The sequence below is a fragment of the Myotis daubentonii genome, chromosome 9, assembly GCF_963259705.1.
Source record: "Myotis daubentonii chromosome 9, mMyoDau2.1, whole genome shotgun sequence".
Lineage (NCBI taxonomy): Eukaryota > Metazoa > Chordata > Mammalia > Chiroptera > Vespertilionidae > Myotis > Myotis daubentonii.
In genome coordinates, this window is record NC_081848.1 from 18,431,309 (window position 1) to 18,458,553 (window position 27,245).

General features: G+C 39.6%; 1 protein-coding gene across 1 annotated transcript in view; it reads right to left on the reverse strand.

The window, feature by feature from the left end:
* Nucleotides 1-227: 227 nt before the first annotated feature.
* Nucleotides 228-27,245, reverse strand: part of CFAP300 (cilia and flagella associated protein 300) — a 35,914-nt gene continuing 8,896 nt past the window's right edge. Inside the window, exons 3-7 of the mRNA XM_059708051.1 lie at nt 23,212-23,284; nt 14,730-14,896; nt 9,962-10,134; nt 2,870-2,936; nt 228-2,059 (exon numbers count right to left, since the gene is read on the reverse strand). Of these exons, the coding sequence (XP_059564034.1) occupies nt 1,931-2,059; nt 2,870-2,936; nt 9,962-10,134; nt 14,730-14,896; nt 23,212-23,284 (609 nt within the window). The 3' untranslated portion in view covers nt 228-1,930. The remainder of the gene's footprint in view (nt 2,060-2,869; nt 2,937-9,961; nt 10,135-14,729; nt 14,897-23,211; nt 23,285-27,245) is intronic.

A 27,245-nucleotide genomic window follows, 5' to 3' on the forward strand; every position in this document is an offset into this window, starting at 1 on the left:
GTGTGTGTGTATACTAGTCTATATGTAATTTTCACAATAATCTATGCAGGAGTCCTATTAATTTCCCCTTTTATAGAAAAGGCAACTAAGGCACAGAAAGGTCATAACTAGCTTGGTCACACAGCATGTAATGGCAGAAGAAAGAATCCAGGCAATTTGGCTACCCCAAAGTCTTTATTACTACCTCTTAATACAAAAACCTGCACAATCACAGATAGGTCATTAAAATGATTTTCCAAAAAAAATGGATTGATCTTCCTTCAAAGGTGTATTCACCTCCACCTTTAAAGCAGAGAGAATATCGGCAGCTCCTCCGCATCAGTCCCCATCTTCTGCCTCCAAACTTTCATCCCAGAGCGAGGCTCAGGGCACTCTGCCACAGCATGCTCCTCTACTCGGCTGGCCTGCTCTCCTTGCCAGGTGCTGGAACCCCATCCATTCTTCTGTAGAAGCCAGACCAAGCCCTTCCCAGGCCGAGTTCATAGTGGTCTCTTCCATCTCTGAATTCATGTAACAATCACTGTTCATAGACATACTCTTACAGATGACCTTCTCTACAAAGTTTATAGAAAGTGTCTATTTCCCCAAAGTAAATAGCACAGTGCCTTGCATGAAAGTGGTACTCAAAAATGACTGATTGACTAACTGATTGATAAAGAGAGGGTCCCCAGATTGTAGGGGGCCTGTGTGGCAGGCAAGCCAGACTGGCAGCAAGTAGGCATTTTAGTTCTTGATTTTATGTCTTTTATATGATTTTTTAAAAAAAATCTATGGATATTTTGAACATATCTGAAAAATACTCACTCAATAAATTATTAACGTGCCAAGCCATTGTGCTAGGTATTAAAAGCTAAATTCTCTTTCCTGACCTCTATACCCAGCTTGCCAGTTGCCTTCCAGGTATATCCACAAGTTCAAATCCAAGATTATCATCCTTATCCCTACAACATAGAAACAAATATTCCAAATTTGCCTCTCCTTAAAGTCTCAACATTTCTTGTCAATTACTTTTTCCATTAAAAAACATCTAAGTTAGATATTCATGTTATGAATGTAATGAGGAAACAGTACTAAGAGACCTGTTCTTTATTCTTTTGCCAACTTAATAATACCATCAGGGCAACTCTCTATGTTTCCATGCAGATCTTGTACTAACAGTGGGCAGCTGCAATTTTAATTATTATGTGCTAAGAGAGTTTACAATTACTTTCAGAACATTCTTTTTTAATTGAGGATTTTAAGTGGGACAAATGAAGCAAAGAACTGTTATATTTTTCACAGCCCTTGAGATATAAATCTTTATACAATGTAGAAGTATAATTAAATAAAATTCAAATTTAAAAAGCTAATAATTCATATTAATGATACATAGTAAAGATGTTTAAGTTTCTTCCACAATTTCAATCAGGAATTAATTAGCTCCTAAAATAAAATACATGGAAAATTAAGGACTCACTTGAATTCGAATGCAACAAATATTAACTAGAGTTTTAGTTCTTTGTAACTTCTATAAAAATTTCCCAAATGCATTGGTATAGACTATGTTAGGGATAGAGTCTATTTCCTATGTTAGCTTTTTAAAAGACAAATTTAAAGAAAAGCATGTTGGTTGCGCATTGTCCCATGCACAGAGAGGTTGCCAATTTGATTCCTGGTCAGGGCACATGCCCAGATTGCAGCTCAATCCCCAGTAGGGGATGTGCAGGAGGCAGCCACTGTTTCTATTTCCCCCTTTCCCTTTCTCTCTCCAAAATCAATATAAACATATTAAAAAAAAGGAAAGCATCTTGGCATTTGCTTCTGCTCTAAGTGGGTTCTTTACATTTTACTTTAATTACCTTGCAAAGTAATTGCTTATCTATAAATAAGTACTAAAATAAAAATTGGTAAATAAAAATGTAGTAAATATAGATTATCTGAAAGAATACTGCTAAGACATTTCTCCCACGCCATAACAGTGGTATAAAACATGAACATGACGTATGATAGGATCCACAATAAAGTAAGAAAATGTCTGTTCGTGACTTTTTCTTGAAGGGTAGCACACACCATCAGAATCCTGAAAAAGATAAACTTAAATTATTTAGTACACAACAGTATTCAAATAATAGTCAACATATTTAGCTAATACATTTTCTGTTAAAATGTCATGAAACATTAAATCTTTGACAATAAACTGGCAGTTAAGTACTTTTTAAGAAATATCGACAGTCTACTATGCTAACAATACATATGTTCATTACTACACAAACATGCATAATTTTTTACCTTAAGGAATTTGTAGTCTAAAAAGAAATCCCTCTTTTGAAAAAGTTCTTATAAAGTGCTAATATTGCTAAAATTTCCATTTTGCAATTTTCTTCTATCTTTGCTTTCTTTTAAAACATGGTCCATATGTACTAGGAGGGACTGTATTTCTTTTGTTTATCAATAAAAAGCACCTAGCCCAGCACAGTGAGTACTCAATAAACACTGAACTGATCGAATGAAGACACTTAGACGTGTCGGTAATATTTTGTATGCTACTAAAACTCAAGCATCCGATTCTGTGGCACAAAGACATTCACGGCATTCTTACTTATTTGACCTATAAGTCGTGGTTTGACAGAGAACTATGGTTTACTTCCCATGAGTCACAGATTTAGCTCTTACTAAGGACTATTATTAGACATGTACAACAGAAAGGAAGGTAGGGAGAAAAGTTCATACTGTTCTCCAAATAAAAGCACACCTTAAATTTAACAAAAAGCTAAATATCATCATCTTTTTTCATAGGCATAACATAGCCCTAACTGCTAACTCCAGTTGTAACAACCCTGTTAATAGCAAGTAATTAAATTCATTGGTAGTAAATTTCCTCTCCACTTACATATGCTGTAACTTTAAAGATGAAAGAGGTAATTTGTATTTCCTTGGTTTGAGGATGCTTTCGAACACTAAAATAAGGGAGAAAGATACATTTTAAATATAACGAGCATTGGCATAATGCATTTAGTATTCAGGTGTTCTTAATCATATGTAATATGGAAATATATAACATCCAACTAAAGTGATTTAAAGAGAGTGGCAGCTGCGGTTTCATTCAAGGGTGATACAAAGTCAACTGAGTTGGAATTGCAAAAATCTGAATTTAGAAGGTTGGGGCCAATCTGAGATTCAAACGACATGACTCCAAGGCCAGAGACAATTATTGGAAAAATGAGAATTGGTAAAAGATTGAAGCATAGAGAACTGGAAGGGTAGATAAATACACATTAACTACACAACTTAAACACAAATGCCAGTTCTGCCACTGATGTTATTTCACTTTGGTCAAGATTAATATTTCTTTTTTTTTTTTAAGATTAATATTTCTGAACCTTAATTTTCACATATGTAAATGAGGCATACTATGGTTCCTTTTAGGATTATAGGAGAATTAAGTAAGATAATGTATATGGAAGCTATTTGTTAAGTTATGTATTACTAAATTATGTAATATTAAAAGCAGCCCTGGCCAGTTTGGCTCAGTGGATGGAGCGTTGGCCTGTGGACTAAAGGGTCCTGAGTTCAGTTCTGGTCAAGGGCATATGCCTGGATTGTGGGCTCAATCCCCAGTGGGGGGCATGCTGGAGGCAGCTGATCCATGATTCTCTCTCATCATTGATGTTCCTCTCTCTCTCTCTCTCTCTCTCTCTCTCTCTCTCTCCCCCTCCCTCCCTCTCTCTTCCTCTCTGAAAACAATAAAAATATATAAAAAATAAATTTAAAAAAGCATTCCCTCTCAGTAACTGTCTTTCAGTTATACTCTCCACAAAACATTACCAATATATAGTCAGAAAGCAAATTGAGGATAGAGGAAATAAACTACAGATAGATATCTACATGTAAATATATATGGGTTATATTTATAATGCTTTATAATCTGCAAAATACCTTTATATAATTTACCTCATAAAGATCAGACAACTCAGTGAGGTAGGCATCACTTCATCAATTTTATAAACAACTAGAGGCCCTATGCATGAAATACGTGCAAGAGTAGGCCTTCCTTCCCCCTGCTGCCAGCACCAGCTTCCCTCTGGCACCTGGGGCCCAGGCTTCCCTCACGGTCCCAGCTTCGTCCGGAAGGTCATCTGGTCTAATTAGCATATTACTCTTTTATTATTATAGATAGTACTAGAAAAGTTAAATGATGTATTTAAGACATTCCAACTAAAAGTGGTATTTCTGGGAATAGAACCTAGTTGACACAGAGTCCAGTTCTCTTTTCCTACACCTCACCTGTTTATCCTGCCCTTACATACTCATCAAGGCTATTACTCAGATGTGATGGTAGGTTAAATTTAAAGGAGCTATCCCGCCTCTTCACTTTATCAGATGAAAGCACTGCTTCTCCTTTGCTACTTATGTAAAAGTAATGGGAGAAGAGAGAAAGGAGGAAGAGGGTGGACTTTGTGGGAGGGTGAGGGTGAGGATGTGTGTGTGTGTGTGTTTGAGCCTGTGCAGCTATTGGGAATGGCCAGACCTAAGACATTTCAGGGTTCAAGATTCTTAGGCTGTTTTCATTTCTAAAACATTTCATTCTGATTTAAACCCAGGATTCATGTAATTAAACTGATTTCCATATATTTATATGACATGGATTGAGGTAATTTTCTTTATTTACCTAATGCCCAAGATATACTTTTTAAAAGTTGAAGAGTACATTTAAAATTCTGGGCTATAACAATTACATATAAAACATGTGTATACACCTACACAACCAACCAGATCAAAATACAGAACCTATCTACAGTTACATCTAATTTTATTTTTAAAATTTTAAATATTGATCTGAAGGTGTTTATATGAATGTAAACATATATAAAAATTCACCAACCTGTATGTACATTGTGATTTGTTCACTTTAGTGTATGGAAATTACCCCTCGATTTAAAAAAATCTAAAAGAAACACCCTGTAAAAGTTTGTGCTTATCAAATAAACTTAGAGGAAAATTTAGTATTTGATACTTCATTTAACAACCACTTAACACATATTAACATGTACCATAAGTGTGTTTTTAAAAAGTCCACATTTCTTTTAAAAAAATAATTATTGATTTTAGAGAGGGGAAAGGAGAAGGGGGGGAGAGAGAGAGAAAAAAAACATCAATTTGTTGTTCCACTTATTTATGCACTCACTGGTTGATTCTTGTATGTGCCCTGACCAGGGATTGAACTCACAACCTTGGTGTATCAGGACAATGCTCTAACCAACTGAGCTACTTAGCCAGGACCTATAAGTGTATTATTTAAAAAAGAAACTATGATTTATACATTAAAAGTTGGTTCCTAACAGAAATAAATCAATTACTCCATTTTATTACCTCTAATCCTATATTGCTATTACTTTAAAATATCTCATAAGATAATTTTCTAATTTTATAGGTCAAGTACAGTAACATCCATCTGATGTCTCTTAAGAAAAAATAAAAGGGAATGTAAAGTGATATTAATTAGTGATTTCAGGTATGCCACTAATAATTGCATTGTATCAGGTGTTAGCAATCACTAACTCACTCTCCAGATAACAATGGTTTTGATGGATGCTGGGACATAATTTCCATATTGCTCTTTTCATTTTTTTAAATGGTGGGAGAGTTTTCTAAACATTCTTAATTAATTAATTTAATTTTATTATCTTTAAAATTTATCCTTATTGTTGGAAGTATTACAGATATCCCCCCCCCTTTTACTCCCACTGACCCCCTCCACCCTACTCCCTTCCCCTCCCCAGACTCCTCAGCATTATTGTCTGGCCATGGGCTATGCATATATGTATATAAGTTCAAGAGAGGAAGGGAGAGGGAGAGCGAGAAGAAGAGGGAGGAAGAGAGAAACCTCAATTTGTTGTTTCACTTAATTAAGCATTATATGTGCCCTGACCAGGGGTTGAACCTGCAAACTTGGCGTATTGGGATGATACTCTAATCAATTGAGCTACCAGGCCAGGACCCATATAGTTCTTTTAAAAAGTATGTAAGGGTCTAGAAGTAAAATAATAAATGAATGATTTCTTATTGATATCATTTGGGCTAATTTCTGAGGATCAGCCCTGTATTGGCTCTAATTGGGCTGGACTCCTTCCCCACCTCCCCCACCATGAGGACTTGTGTGCATCTCCCCTGCGCTGGGAATAGGCTGCCCTCCTCTTTGCTGGCTCTCATGGACTCCATTTGATTCAAGATTTCCCTGACTGCTGACACTGACAATTTCCTCTTTTGAATTTCTGGAGCATGTATAAAGTATAAAATGCTATGAACACTTGCCTATAATTAATTGAACATTTGATTATATAAAAATTTTACTTATAAAAGATTTTAAACAATTTACACTACTATTATTTAATGTTAGTTTGTTGTAATTTCCTTAAGGTCAAGGACTATCTGATGCTCCTTTTGTACTCTCTTTAGGTTCTAAAGACTCTGAAGCTTAGAGTTTGGCAGAGTTCTGTGCACAATATTAACACTTACTGGCTGCCTGATTAAGTGATTCCATGGACTCAATTTATATTTGTCTGTAAGATGTCATGAATTTTGGCTACTCATTTAATTAGTCTTTGAGGCATACTTTTTTTTAATTTAATTTTATTTTTTTAGCACCCAAAGAGTATAGAAGAGAATCGCAAATAAGAATCCAGGGAAGGGACTGTAGGAGAAAACAGAAGTTTCTTCAATGTTTAGGTTCTAAAGTTACTTCTATTTCAAATATTTCTAATAGAACTTTCTCCTCCACAGTGCATGGTAGTGAGGAATTCCACAGGTTCATGTGGCTGCTGAGAAACCACACACTGTGGTGGCAGTGGGGTGTGTGTATGTCGAGGTATAATGAGAAGTGTCCACAGGGAATGCTAGAAGTGGTCTTGCAAGTTTTCATGAGCTGCAAATGGTAAGAACAGAATGTTTGATGTAGGTATGTGTGTGCTTTTTCTGAAATTCTATTTCGAATATATCTCATCCAGCAACCTTTAATGACTTTTTCATAAAAATCAGAGATCACTTATAGAAATATTTTTGTTTTTAAAACCATGTCAGAAATTAACTAAAATAAAATAGCTAAATCGTGTAGTTTTTTGTATAGCTATATGACACATGAAGTAGATAAGAAAACTGAGGTGTTGAGTTTCAGTAAGTAACAATCAGGAGTTTGACAGAAGTAAATTCTGTTTTTTTTTCTGGTAAAGTAACTTTTATAGCTAAACTCTGGGGCCCTTTGTTTCACTTGTTCCTATCCCCTTTGCCTATAAAGATGATCCAATATCTTTATCAGTGAAAAACCCAACCAAAGAACTTTCATTTTATTTAAAATTAAAATATATATAGGTTAACGCCAGAGTTTGCTGCTTTGAACAACTACTTCAAAAGTGAAACCAAAAAACGGAAGGGACATCACCCAGAACCACAGGAACGCAGGCTGAGTGGAAGTCCTACAACTAGGAGGAAAGAGAAACGCATACGGACACTCAGAGGAGGCGCAGTGCTGAAGTCAAATTCTGAGGTGCGGGAGTGCGCGGAGCGGGCTGGCGGCGGAGGGCGCGGTTGTTGTTTTCAATCGGGAGGGAGTCGCAGACTCTGAGCACCAGATCCGGGCGAGTCTTTAGGGACCCAGACTCAAACGGGAGAAGCGGGACTGTCTGGCTTCGGTCAGAGCGAGTGCAGCTTTCTCTCCAAGCTTTGCAGCGGGTGCTGGGACTCAGAGAGGCAGAGCCCCTTGGGACAGGACTGAGAGCCGCCATAACTGCTCTCTCTGGCCCACCCTGTTGATCCTGTGCGACCCGCCCCGCCCAAGCCCTGCACAGAGGCATTTGCCGGATAGCCTCAGGCAAAGGCTAGATTAGCACCTCCCTAGAGGACAGAAGTTCTCTCACTGCTGACACAGCTGATTCTCATAGCCACTTGGCCTGGAGGTCAAACCCTCCCTGGAATTAGCTACAACAATCAAGATTTATCTATAAGACTGCGAACAAAGACCACTAGGGGGTGCACCAAGGAAGCATAACAAAATGCGGAGACAAAGAAACAGGACAAAATTGTCAATGGAAGAAATAGAGTTCAGAACCACACTTTTAAGGTCTCTCAAGAACTGTTTAGAAGCTGCCGATAAACTTAATGAGATCTACACGAAAACTAATAAGACCCTCGATCTTATATTGGGGAACCAACTAGAAATTAAGCACACACAGACTGAAATAACGAATATTATACAGACACCCGACAGCAGACCAGAGGAGTGCAAGAATCAAGTCAATGATTTGAAATGCGAGGAAGCAAAAAACATCCAACCGGAAAAGCAAAATGAAAAAAGAATCCAAAAATGCGAGGATAGTGTAAGGAGCCTCTGGGACAGCTTCAAGCGTACCAACATCAGAATTATAGGGGTGCCAGAAGATGAGAGAGACCAAGATATTGAAAACCTATTTGAAGAAATAATGACAGAAAACTTCCCCCACCTGGTGAAAGAAATGGACTTACAGGTCCAAGAAGCGCGGAGAACCCCAAACAAAAGGAATCCAAAGAGGACCACACCAAGACACATCATAATTAAAATGCCAAGAGCAAAAGATAAAGAGAGAATCTTAAAAACAGCAAGAGAAAGTAACTCAGTTACCTACAAGGGAATACCCATACGACTGTCAGCGGATTTCTCAACAGAAACTTTGCAGGCCAGAAGGGAGTGGCAAGAAATATTCAAAGTGATGAATACCAAGAACCTACAACCAAGATTACTTTATCCAACAAAGCTATCATTCAGAATTGAAGGTCAGATAAAGAGCTTCACAGATAAGGAAAAGCTAAAGGAGTTCATCACCACCAAACCAGGATTATATGAAATGCTGAAAGGTATCCTTTAAGAAGAGGAAGAGGAAGAAAAAGGTAAAGATACAAATTATGAACAACAAATATGCATCTATCAACAAGTGAATCTAAGAATCAAGTGAATAAATAATCTGATGAACAGAATAAACTGTTGATTATAATAGAATCAGGGACATAGAAAGGGAATGGACTGACTATTCTTGGGGGGGAAAGGGGTGTGGGAGATGTGGGAAGAGACTGGACAAAAATCGTGCACCTATGGATGAGGACAGTGGGTGGGGAGTGAGGGCGGAGGGTGGGGCGGGAATTGGGAGGAGGGGAGTTATGGGGGGGGAAAAAAAAGGAACAAATGTAATAATCTGAACAATAAAGATTTAATTAAAAAAAATAAAAAATAAAATTAAAATATAAATAAAAGATATAAAGTTTTTATCCGCATTTGATCTTCATAAAGAAAAACACACACCTAGAATACTTAAAACAAATTGGGATTTGGGATTAGTTTAAAAAGTAAAGATTACACTTCGATGAAAATTCTTCCAAAAATTACAAAGGTAAATTTTTAAACTATTAGTCAAGCAAATTCAAACATCCTGAGGGATCTTCTGTTCTCTTGAGATTTAATAGGAGGCCTGGGGTAAAGGAGGAGACCTGGAAGATGGCAGTTGCTAATGAGGAATGGAGCAGGTAACAGGTCTGAATGAGGAAACAAGAGGCAGGGGAAGAATGAGGGGACTGAGCACTAAAAGAGGGACAGGGAGCCCTAGCTAGTCTGTCTCAGTGGATAGAGCATCAGCCTGCAGACTCAAGGGTCCGGGGTTCAATTCCAGCTGAGGCAGCTGATCAATGATTCTCTCTCATCATTGGTGTTTCTCTCTCTCTCCCTCTTCCTTCCTCTTTGAAATCAATTAAAAAAATATATTTTTTTAAAAAGGGACAGAGAAATCAAGACATTTTCTAGCTTGGAAGAGGAGGAGGCTATGAGGAGGTTAGGGTGGTGCCATTTTTATTTACTTTGATTGCTAATAGGACCACAAACAGATGCTGGGTAATCCCACCATAGTTTAACAAATAATTTATTCTATTAACTAGAGGTTTACATATCGTAATCTAGCAACATTACCTTACTAGATCCTTATAGATAAGCTTTGTTGTTTCCAGATATGGATTAATCATATCCTCATATTGACAAAGGGCTCCACCAAGGCAAAGATGTTTGAAAAGACAAAACAGGAACTCTTCTCTATCTGGTTGGCTGAATATTTCATATTTTTCTGAGTCTTCCACTAGCAAAACCTATGTAAGATGAGAAATTCATCTTAATGTAACATAATTCAAGGTTCTAATTGTTATGTTTTTGCAAGTTTCAATTTATATCATCTTAGTCCTATTTTAATAACCAATCCTGAGGCAACTGGCGAGAGTGATCTGAGAGACTTGCGGCTGGTTTCCACCCCCATTTTATCCTTAGGTACTGACCTTCAATGAAAGAAATAAATCTAAATCTAAACCTTCTCTTCTACTTTATTTCTTTGTTCTAGTTTGTATCTTCAGTAATTGTTTTAGTGCTGTTGCAATTTAGTGTTGAGTCAAAGTAAATCTTATTTAGAAACAACTGGAGCACAAATAAAAGGAGAAGTTTCTCCATCGAATTAGGTCTATAGTCTTTGCTTCTATGGAGGCTAAACACAATGGTCATTTTCTATGTCCTCTCACCTTCCGGTGTTTGGGTCACTACTTTCCTTACCCCCACAGTTACTCCATTTTGAACTATTCAGGTAATTAGAGCCTCATAACCACCTCTCCCTTTCCTGCTCTCTTTCAGAAAATAGTTGGACTAGGTCTGATGTTGGGGATTTTTTTATACCATTGGGCATTACAGGCAACTGATTAATTTGTTGACTGTGGTGGACATGAACAAGGTGATGAATGTATGCTATAACATATATTTATTTTATTAAATTGTTTATATCCCAAATACTTTTTAAAGTACGGTAAATACCTAACAGTAAAATATAGATAAAATTAGATAAACATAATAAAAGATTTTAAAAATTCTTACCAAGAAATAAAATGGGAAGAGAAAACAAATACACATAAGAAACTCTAAATGGAGAAAAGCTATAAATATCATACATACTAGTACACTTACCACCACCATACAGATAAAAGAGGGGAACATAAGTTATACGACAATCACTGTCTAGTAGCAAGAAGTACACTTAATTAGGAAAACTGATTAAGCTTAACATTCTATTTAGCCCAATCTCAAATGAAAATTCATCACAATGTCATTATATGAGGCATTTTAAAAAATAATAAACTCTATGGTGCTGTCTATATAAAGTTTACTTATAATGACTTGATGAAAGCCAAAGTATATACAGTAAAAGATAGGTAAGGGGAAGTGGTCCGTAGTTCACTGCTCCCTGGGTGTGCCACTTGTACATCTCCCTTCTCTCCCTTCTTCCCCTTCTGTAAGGAATGATGTGCTACTAAAGCCCAAGGTTGTAGCTACTAAAACCCAAGGTTGATCTGGCTTAATACAAGGGTGACTAAAGCCTGTAAGAATGAACAGTTGAACTATATGGTGATGGAAGATGATTTGACTTTGGGTGGTAGGCACACAATGCAATCAATACACAGCTCATGTACCATAGAAAGGTACACTTGAAACCTATATAATCTTATTAACCAATGTCACCGATACATTTAATTTTTAAAAAGAATGAATTGTTAACACATTCCTTACAAGCACTCTCATATGTTGAGTTGACTAGGTTATGCAATTTAAAAATTACAATAATTAGAAATTTTTTTTGGAATGAATGTTAAACAATAACATTCCAGGGTTGATCTTCCTCTCCATTCACATGTAGATCTGTTTAGTGCTTTGGTATGCAACGGTTAAGGAGCCAACTTCCGAGCTGCAGTCAGAAAGGAGGTTATTATCATCAGTACTTATGTTACACAGTATTGCCAATAGAATCCTTATTGCTGTACAATGGAGGGCCCTTTCTATTTCGTGCTAAATCTGGAAGTTATTTATTTTTCAGCCAGAAAGCAACCAAATTAAAAGAACAGGGTGGCAAAGAACACAGGAGCAAAACATACAGGCAACTACCAGAAAAACACCGAGTCCCAGCACTTCCTGAATAAAGGTGCACTATTCATGGCATAACTAAGACAAGCCACAGCAGGCAGTTTTAAACAGAGGACTCTATTGGAAATCAAATCCTCTTTTTAAAAAAGTCCATTGCTGAGGTTCTCTGTAGAAGTGTTGGTAAAACTCTCCAAAATTAGGGGTAAGGGCCTTGAGACAAAAAAAGTTCAGTATGCGAACACAGATCAGTGACAGAGAGAAGAGCTGAGATTAATTGTACCCAAAAGGAGAGAAACCCAGACTAGACTAGACACTGTTTGAAAGATAATTTCCAATACATGGTAAAAAGGAGTAGAAATTATTATCAGATCCTCACTGCATAGTATTTATATTCTTATTATATACTAGTGGCTGGGTGCATGAAATTCATGCACGGGGGGTTGTCCCTCAGCCTGGCCTGCACCCTCTCCAATCTGGGACATCCCTCTTGCAATCCGGGACTGATGGCTCCTAACCGCTCACCTGCCTGCCTGCCTGCTTGATTGCCCCTAACCACTTTGCCCGCCAGCCTGCTCACCCAACAACTGCCCCCTCACCGGCCTTCTCACACCCAACTGCCCTGCCCTTGCTGGCCTGATCTCCCCCAGCTGCCCCCCTGCACCAGCCTGATTGCCCCCAACTGCCCCCCATGCCAGCCTGATTGCCCCCAAATAACCCCCCCGGCTGGCATGCTAACCCCCAACAGCCCCCCCCTCCCCCCGCCAGCCTGATCACCCCCAACTGCCCTCTCCTCCCGGCCTGATAGCCCCTAACTGCCTCTGCCTTGGTCCCGCCACCATGGCTTTGTCCAGAAGGAGGTCCGCAAGGTCTCTTGGTCTAATTAGCATATTAACATTTTATTAGTATAGAGGCCTGGTGCATGGGTGGGGCCAGCTGGTTTGCCCTGAAGGGGGTCCTAGATCAGGGTGAGGGTCCCCTTAGGGGCCTGACTGGCCTGGGCGAGGGGCTGGGGTGGTTTGCAGGCCTGCCACACCCCCATCGGGGTGGGGGTCCCTGCTAGGAGGTGTGGCTAGCCTAGTGAGGGGCCGATGGCCTATGGGGGCAAGGGTCCCTGCTGGGGGGGCATGGCCAGCCTGGGTGAGGAGCTGATGGCTGTTTTCAGGCTGGCCATACTCCCATCGGGGTGAGGGTCCCTGGGGGGGTGGGGGGCGTGGCCAGCCTGGGCGAGGGGCTGAGGGCCATTTGGGGGCAGTTTGCAGGCGGGCCAAGCCCCTGTCTTTGTCTGGAAGTTCTCCCAGTCTAATTAGCATATTACTCTTTTATTAGTATAGATAAATATACTTCACTTAAGACCAAACTATATGTAGTCTCATTCAATTGGATGAGTTTGCTTATTCTCAATTAGTTCATTTTATTTTCTTAAACTAAGAGCTCTCTTAAGTATTGTACTAGTAGAGCATGTACAGACCAGCTGGATGCCTCCTGGTCTCCTACAGACAGCAATAGATTGCTGTGTCTATTACGGTACATCAGTAGCTTCCCTAGTTCATTTCCATATGGACTTGCAACACATTACATTTGCACATTCTCATAATGTAGACTAAGAATAGTAATTATTAATTAATAATATCAAAAGCTTACTAAGTGCCAAGCATTGTGCTAAGCACTTTAAATGCATTATCTTTCATAATTCGTACATTATTCCCATTTTATAAAGAAACTGAGGCTTATAGACATTATCAATTATAAAGTGGCAGAGCCTGGATTTGAACCTGTCTATTTGATAACAAAGCCCTAATTTGTAACCACTTTGTAAATACTCTTTCTCAATAATTAAAATAGTATTTCAACCGCCTTTTATACTTTTTTAAAAGTGTATTTAAATGCTTTCTCCACTAATTTTTCTCAATGATTCCAGGAAGAAGGTAGAATGGACATTATAAAAAATTTATTGATTTTAGAGAGAGAGGAATGGAGAGGAGAGGGGAGAGAGAGAGAGGGAGGGAGGGAGGGAGGGGAGAGAGAAAGAGAGAGAGAGAGAGAGAGAGAGAGAGAGAGAGAGAGAGAGAGAGAGAGAGAGAGAGGTATTTGTTGTTCCCCTTATTTATGCATTCATTGGTTGATTCTTGTATGTGCCCTGACCCGAGCAACCTTAGCATATCAGGATGACACTCTAACAGAGCTACCTGCCCAAAGCCTAGAATGGACATTTTAATCTCTACAGGTAAGATCTTGAGGCCCAACATATTGAATGATTTACCTATGGTTATTATCTTGTACATAACTCAAAAATTAGGTAAAATCATCCATGTCTTCTAATTCCAGGTTCAATACCCCACACGAAAACAAAAATTAACTTAATCAAATGGCTTTTTAAAAAATCTCAGAGATGAGATAAAAATATTCTTTTACTCCAGCTATGTTTTTAAATACTCGTTTGGTATGTTAAGAGCCCCACATTGAAGAAAACCAACCATCTATTACATAGGTCAGGGTTTTGTTACCTTACACTACTGAACATAACTTTGTTGTGAGGGGCTGTCCTGTGTACTGTATGATGTTTCGCAGCATCCTTGGCCTCAGCCCATTAGATGCCAGAAGCAGCCAGTTGAGAACTACTGAAATACACAAGTAATTAAGTTGATGGTAAAAGTCTCATCCAAGAAACCTACCAATCATTATTCATTGCTAAGAGGCATTTTGTGGGTTTTGGACAGGCAAAAGTTTTTGACATGAAGCATTTTATGAAATAAAATTTTATTGTGAAATTAAACAGTTCTGTACTTACCTTTCGTAACTCATCAGAAATATGAAAGGGATCACAAAAAGAATCGAGACATTTAACAATATGTCCACTGTCTCGTACAATGTCTTCACTGTATAACCGTTTAAAAAATGACATTGAAAGCTGTGTGCAAGGAACATTTATGGCTTCAATTTTTTTCACCTCAGTTCCTGAAAAAAGGTATTTTAAAGACATATAAAAATTAGTTTAATATTTACAATTATTTCCAAAATAAGCATTACTATGCAGAGGTTCAAAGTAATGACATCAGGTATGTTTTGATACATTTAAAAGATACATTAGTTTAAGAATTTTATTATTTTACAGCTTTTCATTTTTATTAATCATTAATAGTTTATGCCCTAGCCGGATTGCTCAGTGGATAGCGCTTCAGCTTGCCAACTGAAGGGTCCTGGGTTCGATTCCGGTCAAGGGCACGTACCTTGGTTGCAGGCTCCTCCCCAGCCCGAGCCCTTGTCGGGGACATGTATAGGAAGCAACCAACCTATGTGTTTCTCTCACATCGATGTTTCTCTCTGTCTTTCCCTCTCTCTTCCACTTTAAAATCAATGGAAAAATATCCTCTGGTGAGGATTTAAAAAAATAAAATCATTTAAAGTTTGTAACAAAATCTCACCATTTCAGGCCTAGATGTAGGATATGTACATTAGAAAGTGCTTTAAAATAACTTTTTTTGTGTGTTGTAGGTTTTTAGATCAGTTTTAATGCACATATTATAATTGCCTATAAAAGCACAGGAATTACTTTATGACTTTGGATTTATATTATGCTTAATGCATATTACAAAATTTTAATTAATATAACTAATGGGTATTTCTAAAGTCATTGAGGATGTCTCAAAAATGTCCCTTTCCATTTAAAATTTTCTTCATTATGATCTCATTTACAGTGTTTATTGCAAAAAACAATTTTCCTTTATAAGGCATATAAACCAGGCCCCAGTCATCACAAGTTTGGGATTAGAGAAATGTGAAATCATGGTGCTTTGTCTTTTTCTCTTGTAGTTCTAGCTCTCCCCCGTCCCCTCTTATTTCCTGAATATGTCTTTCAGGGATGGATTTTCTGTTATTAGAAGTTCTATTGAATTACAGAAGTACATAAAGGTTAAAGTGAGTATTTTTATTATTTCCTTAATGAATTGTTCAATTCCCCTCTTTTATGCATCCACATGTACACATGCTCTCACTCAGATATAGAGGGGTGTTGGTCTTCTTTCTTCAAAGTTCTATGGAGATTGTAGACGGCGGCATGGTGGTTTTTGGTGTGTCCTCTCCTCATACATTTGCCAGATCTTTTTTTTCTTTTTAAATATATTTTATTGATTTTTTACAGAGAGGAAGGGAGAGAGAGAGTTAGAAACATCAATGAGAGAGAAACATCGATCAGCCGCCTCCTGCACATCTCCCACTGGGGATGTGCCCGCAACCCAGGCACATGCCCTTGACCGGAATCGAACCAGGGACCCTTCAGTCCGCAAGCCGACGCTCTATCCACTGAGCCAAACCGGCTCCGGCCATTTGCCAGATCTTTAACCCAAGAAGTCACTTGAGATTCAGAGGAGTAATAGTGGCAATTATTTGCACTTCCTCCCTATGGCTGTCCACCTAGAATCCTGCTAGGACCTGAGCTGGGCTAGTGTAAAGGCAAGAAGGATGCCCAGAGCCAATAACTAGATACTCAGTAATTTCTAAGGCAATGCTGCTAAGAAAAGCTCCTTTTGTTTTAGAGGCAAAGCCTTTGGGGGAATAAAGGGAAAAGCCCACAGAAAATGATAGAGTAGGTCATAGCAATATTAAAAGGTCAAAGGACAAGAGCAGTGGAGAACAAGACAGTCTTCAAAAATGGGTTGTTGGCCACAGAATGAGAGACAAACATTGGGCAACCTGCCATTTTAACAAATGTACCCGAGCTCTGGTCTGAGGAGTAACGGGTTTGGATGATGGGAGAAGGTAATTAAATATAAACTACTTAATCTGAGGCATAGAAATAGCATTTGTTAGGGACTGAATTGTGTCCCTCTAAAATTAATATGTTGAAACCCCAACCCCCAATGTAACAGTATTTGGACATTAGACCCTTGGAAAGTAATTAGGGTTAGATGAGGCGATGGGTAAGGTTAGGACTTCAACATATGGATTTTGAAGGGACATAATTCAGTCCATAGCATTCTGTCTCTGGACCCCAACATTCATGTCCTTCTCATATGCAAAATACATGTATTTTATTCCAACCGCACTAAAAGTTTTAATCATTCCAGCATGAACTCTAAAAGTCCAAAGTCTTATCTAAATATCATCTAAATCGGGTATGGGTGAAACTAGAGGTATGATTTATCCTGAGGCAAAATTCCTCTCCAGCTATGAACCTGTGAAACCAGACAAGTTATGCGCTTCTAAAAATACAATGGTGATACAGGCATAGGGATAGACATTTCCATTTTAAAAGTGAGAAATAGGAAAGAAGGGGGGAATGATGGTTCCAAGCAAGCCTAAAATTTATCAAGGCAAATTCCATTAGATTTTAAGCCCCAAGACTAATCCTTTTGGTTCAATGCACTGCCTTCCAGATCCACAGGGCAGTGGCTCCACCTTTGTGATTCCTCAAGGTGAAGTGTGTTGTTGAAACTGAGGGGGTGGCTCTGATGATCTCTGAATTGCATTCTCAGTTTTCTTTTATTGAGAAACTAGAGGCCCGATGCACGAAATTCATGCAAGAGTAGGCCTTCCTTCCCCTGGCTGCCGGCACCGGCTTCCCTCTGACACCTGGGACCCGGGCTTCCCTCAAAGCCCTGGCTTCGTCCAGAAGGTCGTCTGGTCTAATTAGCATATTACACTTTTATTATTATAGATAGAGCATGTTTGCAGCGAATGGCTCTATGGTATATTCCTGTAGGATCTAAGATGTTTGACAATCTTTATTTTGTCTTTTTTTTTTTTTCTGTTTCCTTTTGTTCAAACTGGCAGTATCTTTGCTAGTACAATCCCCATCTCATTTTCTGGCTTCTGTTGAAATGGCCAGTTAAGTCCATAAATTGAACCCGTGATCTCTTTATCAAATGGTAGCTCAGTCACACTCTTAGTGTTCTCTTTAGAACAGGCTTTCTCATTTTTTGCAATATGAATATGCTGAGAATTTTCCAAAACTTCAGGTCTGGTTCCTTTTTGCTTAACAATTACTTGTTCAATTCATTGCTCTCCTTTCATATCCTATATAATAAAAGGCTAATGTGCAAATAGACCAAACGGTGGAACAACCAAACAACTGGTTGCTATGATGTGCGCTGACCATCAGGGGGCATGTGCGGAACATGGCGGGCATTGGCTGTGGCGGGATGGTGGAGCAGGTGAGCGGGGGCACCAGGCCAAGGCACTGGTCACTGTCATCGGGGCAAGCCTCTGGTGGTTACTGAAAATTCTTTGCTCTTGCGCATCGCGGTCCTGCCCGGCACTCGCACCTACTGCCTGTGCTGGCCCTGCTTGTACCTGCTGCCAGTGCCAGAGCCACCGCTCACACCCACTGCCAGCACCGGCCCTGCTCACACCCGCAGCTGGTGCTGGAGCTGCCACTCACACCTGCTCCGGTGCCCTGCCCGGTGCTGGTCCTGATCACTCGGCACCATCAGCAGGTGTGAGCAGAGGCTGCCGGCCCTGATTGCCCCTGAGGGCCTCTCCACTTCCCCTTGCTCCTGAGGGGCGATCAAGGCAGCAGCCGCCACTCGCCCCGGCTGATGGTGCTGGCCCCAATCATTTCACGCTGTCAGCGGGTGTGAGCAGGGCCGGCGCCATCAGTGCGTGAGAACGGTGGCAGTGGGAGCGGGGCTGCCGGCAGACAAGGGACAGGGGCGGGGGGGGGGGGTGTAGCGGGAGGGTCCAGGGGCCACGGAGGATGGGCTGAGACCTGCCCCTGTGCCTCGTGGCCCACAGTTCCTTTCAAGGTGCACGAATTCGTGCACTGGGTCCCTAGTTTTACTATAAGCATTCTAGAGGAACTAAGTTGACACTTTGCTTAGAAGTTTCCTCAGTTAAATTTCAGTTTTATCACTTGTAAGTTCTACTATCCACAAAATACTAAAAAAGTTCAGCCAGCCGAAATCGGTTTGGCTCAGTGGATAGAGCGTCGGCCTGTGGACTGAAAGGTCCCAGGTTCGATTCTGGTCAAGGGCATGTACCTGGGTTGCGGGCACATCCCCAGTGGGAGATATGCAGGAGGCAGCTGATCGATGTTTCTCTCTCATCGATGTTTCTAACTCTCTCTATCTCTCTCCCTTCCTCTCTGTAAAAAAATCAATAAAATATAAAAAAAAAAAAAAAAGAAAAGAAAAGTTAAAAAAAAAAAAAAAAGTTCAGCCAAGTTCTCTGCCATTTCATGACAAGGATTGCTTTTCCACCAGTTTCCAACAACATGTTCCTCATTTCCATCTGAAACCTAAACAGAATCAACTCTAACATCTGTATTTCCAGCATGCACCTCAAAACTTGTCCAGCTTTTACCCATTTCCATTACACAGTTTCAAAGCCACTTCCACTTTTTTAGGTATTTGCTATAGCAGCACTCCACTTCCAAAGTCTGTATGAGTTAGATCAGGCTGCTATCACAAAATACCATAGACTGGGTGGTATAACAACAGACATTTATTTCTCACAGCTTGGAGGCTGAGTTGCCCAAGATCAAGGTGCTGGCTGATTTGATTCCAGATCCATAGGGCAGTGGCTCCACCTCTGTGATTCTCTCTTCTTGGTTTGCAGATGATTTTGTCCACACATTGCAGAGAGCTCTGTTATTTCCTCCTCCTTTTATAAGGGCACTAATTCCATTATGAGGATCCTTTCAGACCTCATATAAACCTAATTATATCCTAATGGCCTCATCTCCAAATACCACCACATTAAAGATTAAGGCTTCAGTATAAAAATTTTGGAGGGACACAATTCAGTCCATTGCACATGCTATCTGTTATGTAGGGATGTGGTTACACTATGTCTCTAGCATTTATAAGATATACTAGAGGCCTGGTGCATGAAATTCGTGCACTGGAGGGGTGGCCCTCAGCCCAGCCTGCACCCTCTCCAATCTGGGACCCCTCAGGGGATGATCCCTGTGGGACCGGGCCTAAACAGGCAGTCATACATCCCTCTCACGATCCAGGACTGCTGGTTCCCACCGCTCACCTGCCTGCCTGCCTGACTGCCCCTAACCGCTTCTGCCTGCCAGCCTGATCACCCCCTAACCACACCCCTGCCAGCCTGATCGACACCTAACTGTTCGCCTGCCAGCCCAATTGCCCCCAACTGCCCTCCCTTGCCAGCCCGATCGCCCCCACTGCCCTCGCCTGCTGGCCCGATCGCCCCCACTGCCCTCGCCTGCTGGCCCAATCACCCCCAACTGCCCTCCCCTGCTGGCCTGGTCACCCCTAACTGCCCTCCCCTGCAGGCCTGGTTGCCCCCAACTGCCCTCCCCTGCAGGCCTAGTATCCCCCAACGGCCCTCCCCTGCTGGTCTGGTTGCCTCCAACTGCCCTCCCCTGCTGGCCTGATTGCCCACAACTGCCCTCCCCTGCTGGCCTGATTGCCCACAACTGCCCTCCCCTGCTGGCCTGATTGCCCACAACTGCCCTCCCCTGCCAGCCATCTTGGACTACATGGGGGAGACCATCTTATGTGAGGGCGTGATGGTCAATTTGCATATCACATCTTTATTATATAGGATAATGCATCATTATGATCCTACAGAAAGTTAAAAATGTACTATTTTCCACCTGGCATTATAATACACTGTGTGTCTTGTATTTGTGTCCAAGTTGGCGCTTTTCTGGCAAACTGATTAATGTGGAAGCGGCAGAGATAGGAGAATGCAGTGGTCAAGGTTTTGGATTCTAGAGCCTGGATTTGAATCTCAACTCTATGCAGTCAGCTAGGAAAAACTGCGAACTACTTAGCTCATGCCTCTGATTCCTTATTTGTGAAATAAAAACATATAATAATAATACCTCTCTCGGAGTTGTTTTGAGAATGAATAATGTATATGATGCTCTTAGCTGAGCACATAGAAAGCATCCATTACATGTAAGTCAAAAAAGGGCAAACTGTGTCTAAATGAAGGGGCAATGGCAGCTGGCTGAGAGGATGAAACAGCACTCAATGGCAATCAAGCAGTGCAGCCAGCAGTGAAGGAGGTTCCATCTCACTTTCTTTAACATTGGTTCACTTCCTAGAAGAATGTTCTCTTTCACTTTAAAAAGCCGTTTCTTCGTTTATCAAGGCCCCCCGAGGAAAATCAGAGAGAAGACCGTATTTCAGAAGAAGAAAAGTAAGTAGGGGGAGATAAAAACAAGCTAATGGAAGAATACTAGCAATCCACTAGAAACGTCTGCTTCTGAAATGAGGGCTACCTCCTCTGCCCTGTTTTTCAGAGTACTTCTAATTGATTCTGTCAGGAGCATGTGGGTTTTAGAACCTCTTCTTTTGCAATGCCTTTTTTAAAATTTAGAAAAAAGTGAGTGTTTTGTGAAGTATGTACCCAACACGGGGGAAGGTTGAACATTTTTCGCAACGAACCTTATTTTTGTAAATGGATTGACTGGTTACTGTAAACATGCTTTATAAACACAGTGATACATGGCTCTAATTATTTCCTTTTGAAGATTTTGAATTGGTAAATACATTTGGTCAGATACTGTTTAACTTTGTAAGTAATCTGAAGATCATGCTGTACCAGCTTTTTACTCTATAAATTTTGCAGTAGTCCTTTAGCCAAAAGCAATAAAATGTGACCCACTAAGTCTAACATCATGAACTGTTTGTAATCTTGTTTTTGACTAATACCAAGAAAAGTTATTTTTGTGCAAGGCTAATAGAATTCCATAAAAATGCAATATAAGAATTCACTGAAACAACCCCATCCAATTTAAAATCAACTTGCTTGTTCTTGAGCACAAATTCACATTATCAACCAGATTTTCCTTCTAAATGGATTGTTAAGAGGCCTCAATCTAAAATTTAAAATATAGTGTTCATGTACAAACTGATGGTTGCCCAGATGAGAGGGGTTTAGGGGATAGGTGAAAAAGGAGAAGGGATTAAAAAGTACAGATTGCCAGTCATAAAAACAGTCATGGGGCTGTAAAGTACAGTATTAGGAATAGTCAATAATGCTGTAATAACTATATTTGGTGTCACATGGGTACTAGACTTATCAGGAGGATCACTTCATAAGTTATATAAATGTCTAATCACCTAAAACTAAAATAATATTGTATGTCAACTTTAATTTTAGAATTAAAAATAAAATAGATATTTTAAAAAATATATATTTCTCATGTTTTTGTTTTCAAAATAGTCTTCTATTAACACTCTTAGTCCCTGACCTGAGAGTTATTTAGAGGTTTGAATGTTGCTAAGTGTCTTGGTAATTTTCTTTAAAGATTTCTAGCTGTATTTCAATGTACCATGAAAACATTAGCTATATAAAGTTCTTTTGAGGATTTAAGACTTTTCCAAGATTTAACATATTATTGTTTTTAAATTAAGTTTATTATCGCTACAGAATTATATTTTATTTTTAAAATATATTTTTATCATTGATTTCCAGAGGAAGGGAGAAGGAGAGACAGAAATTGCAATGATGAGAATCATTAATTGGCTGCATCTTGCATGCACCCCACTGGGGATCGAGCCCACAACCCGGGCATGTGCCCTGACCAGTAATAGAACCACTGAGCCATGTCGGCCAGGCTGGTATTATTATTTTTCAACAAATGATCCATAGCCCGGCCGGTGTGGCTCAGGGGTTGAGCGTTGACCTATGAACCAGGAGGTCACGATTTGATTCCTGGTCAGGGGACATGCCTGGGTTGCGGGCTCGATCCCCTTTGTGGGGCATGCAGGAGGCAAAAGATCAATGATTCTCTTTCATCATTGATGTTTCTATCTTTCTCTCCCTCTCCCTTCCACTCTGGAAAAAAAGAATGATCTTATATATAAAAGAATTGATCCAGAGTGGCTAGTTCCCACCAGAAATCCATTACCCTGCCCCAAATGAGATTTTGCCTAAGCATCCTCAAACCAGTGGCATCTTACCTGACCCTTTCTTCCTGTGTACAATTGACCATTTCCCTCCTTTTGCTCCCAATGCTTTGGTAGCCCCAGTGATAGATTATTGCACATATTTTTCCACGTCAAATTTTTGAGTACAGGTTTTCTTTTGTTCATCTTAATGTTCCCTGTATCTGGCAGAGTCCATGGAAAGTGCAAAATAAATACTTTCCAAATTAATGAAAAGAGAAAAACTGCTCTTATGTGCCAAGCCAGGAAAAAATGCACGTCAGGCCTGGCACAGCTTTCATACTTGACTTGATGTTACCAAACAATGACCATTCACAATATGTATTTTAATAAAAATTCCTGGGACAAAATTTTGTTATGACAGTAAAATAGTCATCTGAAAATATAAAAACAAATTTTATTTACCTAATGTAATCCACTGTCCAGAATCTGAAAGTAACTTCAAATTGGGAATAACATTTGGGTCTTTGAAAAAAGCCTAAAATACAAATTTGAGGAAACAAGTTAGATACTTTACTATAAACAATAATAAGAATTAACTTCTAAAATAACTACAGTAAAATCTCACTTAATTCAATTGGGGAAAGACAATTTTAAATCAATAAAATGTCTAAGTAATAAATGCTTTATAAAGAAGTGAAGTTTTGTTACCTTCAAGTTGGAACAGTTTGAACAACACTATGTCAAAGTATAGACATCTTTGACACTTAATTTAATAAATAGAAAAAAATGATTTACAGTGAAAAGGAGGAGGCTATATAATGTTTGAAATTTGGTTTTCCTTCTATCTTGCTTTCCCAATTAATTGTCTTGGTAATCACCACCACCCCTCCCCAACTAGATCTAAATCTAAAAGTGATTGTCAATTTAAATCTATGCATGGAGCACCATAAGTAAGTCATAGATTTGACGTCCTAAAAAAGAAAGTTTTCCATATGACAAAGGAAAATAAAGTAGTTGAATTTTAATTTCAAGCACCAGCAGCTGACTCTGGCTAAAAGTTCAGAAGAGAAACTTCATCAGGCAGTCCACATAATTTTCAGGGTGTGGAGAGAATCAGCTAGAGGCTGGGCCCTGGGAACAACCCATCGCCCTCTGTAGAACTGCCTGATGAAGAAACAGTCATCCTTGTTGCAACCCCATCAAGCACTAAAGGAAGCTTTCACCATCCCTTCTCCTCACTAAGGCCGCTCCTGCCAGGACTGCCCTGCCTGAGACCTGGACGCCTCTGCCACCACTGTTGCCAGTGAAATGGATTCTCTGTGCACCTCTTTCCTTAAGTTGCTCACTTTGAAATCTCAGGTCTTCACTGATAAGTCTGATTGGTAAACCTGGACCCCAGGTTTGTGCTTGGAATGCAAAGGAGGCAAATGTTTTGGGTTCCGTTCCACTTTGTACTTCCTAAAAGTAAAATGACCTCCAAATCACATGTATGTTCAGAAGGTACTGGACAGTCAGTAAAAATAATGTTATCTGTGATACGCAATAAAAGAAAAACAATAGATTGGGAGAAAAATATTTGCAACAAATATGATTTTTAAAAAAAATCTTTGGCTGACATCCCCAATGGTTAAGATTTTCTTAAAAGGAGATGATTGCCTGGCCAGCATGGCTCAGTGGTTGAGCACTGACCTATGAACCAGGAGGTCACAATTTGATTCCCTGTCAGGGCACATGCCCAGGTTGCAGGCTCAATCCCCAGTGTGGGGAGCGCAGGAGGCAGCCAATCAATGATTCTCTCATCACTAATGTTTCTAATTCGCTCTCCCTCTCCCTTCCTGTCTGAAATCAATAAAAATATATTAAAAAAATAATAAATTAAAAAAAAAGGGGGGGGCTTTTTAAACCTGCCCAAAGGGCCTTGGCCTGTGTAGCTCAGTTGGTTGGAGCTTCACCCTGTAGACCAAAAGGTTATGGGATCCCTGGTCCGGGTGTGTGCAGGAGGCAACTGGTCAACGTTTCTCTCTCTCATCGCTGTTTCTCTGTTCCTCTCTGTCTCTCTCAAAACAGTAAGTATATAAAAATTAAAGCTTTAGCCAGTTTGGCTCAGTGGATAGAGCATCGGCCTGCGGAAGGCAGGGTCCCTGGTTTGATTCCAGTCAAGGGCACATACCTTGGTTGCAGGCTCATCCCTGGCTCTGGCCCTTATCGGGGCTCATGCAGGCAGCAACCAATTGATGTTTCTCTCACATCGATGTTTCTCTCTCTCTTTCCTTCTCCCACTCTCCCTAAAAATCAATGGAAATAAATATCCTTGGGTGAGGATTAAAAACAAAATTAAAATATCCCTGGCTGGTGTGGCTCAATTGGTTGGGCTTCCTCCTGAGCACCAAAAGGTCAGGGCACATGTCCAGTTTTGGGCTTGATCCCCGGTAGGGGGTGTGCAGGAGGCAGCCAATTGATGTTTTGCTATCACATCAATGTTTCTCTCTCTCTCTCTCTCTCTCTCTAAAAAACAAAAACAAAAAACTATAAAAAACTAAACATGGACAAAGGCTATAAAAGTCATATAAACATACAAATAGCCAATAAATTTACAAAAATATGCTCAACTTAAAGAATAGAGAAATGAAAATAAAAACTAAGAGACATCACTTTTACCCATTACACTGGCAAGATTTAAAGACTGGTAACTGTGGCAGAAGTACCAGGAACTATGTACTCGCACACACTGCTGGTGGAAGTATGAATTTTTATAACCTTTTGAGAAGGAACTGGATATTAATCTTGAACATTAAAAACATGCATATCTTATGATCCAACAAATTCCACTTTGGGGTATGTGTCCTGCATAAATAAAATCACCGATAGATTAAGATTTATGTATAAAATTTTTTATAGTATTGTTTGTAGTGTCAAAACCTAGAAACAGGTTCAATGTCCATCAATATAAGGAAGGTGGAATAACATACAGTACAGTTACACTAGGCGGCATGCAGTTACTGGAGAGCGAGCTCATGTTAGAATGGAAGCTCCAGAGGAGTAGGAGCCTTGTCTTTCTTACTAACTGCTATATTCCCAGGGTCTAAAGTGGGGCCTGGCAAAGAGCAGTCACTCGATAAACATCTGCTGCATTGACTCTGAAGGAAAACCATGAGCGTTTTGAGTAGAAAAAGAATAGTTTAAGAATATGTATGATAAAAAACAAAAAACAAACAAAAAAACAAGATAAAGTCTCTATTTATATGAAAATAAAGAAAAGTATGGAAGAACATATACCAAAACATTAATAGTCACCTCAGAAGTGGTGGTTGTAGTGTTGTGCGGGAGCGGGGGCGGGGGGGGGGTAGTGCAGAGAAGGTAGGGGATAGAGATTGTTGACTCTATGAATTGTTCTTAGAGCTTAGATTGCTGCAATAAATATTTCTCTTATTTCAACATTCCTTTCAAGCCATCACACTTTTCCTAAATAGCTTCTTGTTTCCCTTCTCTACCAGTTATTCTTCTGTATCTGGCTGCTGCTCCACTACTCAACTAATGGACTCAACTTGACTTCCCAATTCCAAAATCAAATGGACACAGTCGCTGCCATGAGTATTATGAAGTGCGGGGTGTTATAAAAGTACATAATAGGCAGACTAATCTAATAATGTTGGGAAGAAAGGTTAATACAGAAAGAACATTTAGGTTTAGATGAGAAAGGTGAGTAGCAGGTTAGTTGCTAAATGTTTAACAACTGATATCCCTTCCTCTGCCAAAACCCTGATTTGTAGCATCTGCTGATTTCCATGGTGGATTCCATGACCCAATAGTTTAGCAATCAGCAAAGATTATTTAAAATTTAGCAGTCAAGCTGTCCTGATATGGTTCTAGCAAGACACTGGAGATTATATATATATAATTTAAGGTGGAAAAAATGGCAAGTTTAAACTCCATAATGTGAGAAAGGAGGGAGCATCACATTCAAGGAAATGAGGTTCAGTGTGACCAGAGTCCAAGGGGCAATGGCCAGATGAGGCCGGGGACTTACACTAGGCCAAGCGCATCAAGCCCACAACAAATATTTTTGCGGCCCAGCCAATGTAACAGTATGAAAGGGACATTTTAATAAAAATTTCGTAACTTAATTTTTACAATATCCTGTTATACATAATTATTAATAACCAACTACGTTGGCTAATGACTGATTACTATAATCGTGTTGCATTAATTTCCCTTACGTGCCTTACGCTAAGGCGCACCATTTCTCTCCACTAATACTAGCAGAGAATATTTTAGCAGCGGATCGCCACGTCATTAGTCTTGGACTGACTTGGTGTGTGAAACAGGAAATATTTTGCTTTCAGAGAACAAGAAAAATTGGTTCATTTGCGTTACACTTATTAATTTGTGCAGTTATTCAGTGTCTGGTAAGTTAATGTTCAAGAAAAATATTAATTTTTATTTAAATGTTCTATTATTTTATGTTAACGATTACTCATTTATTTCAGCCCTTTGTA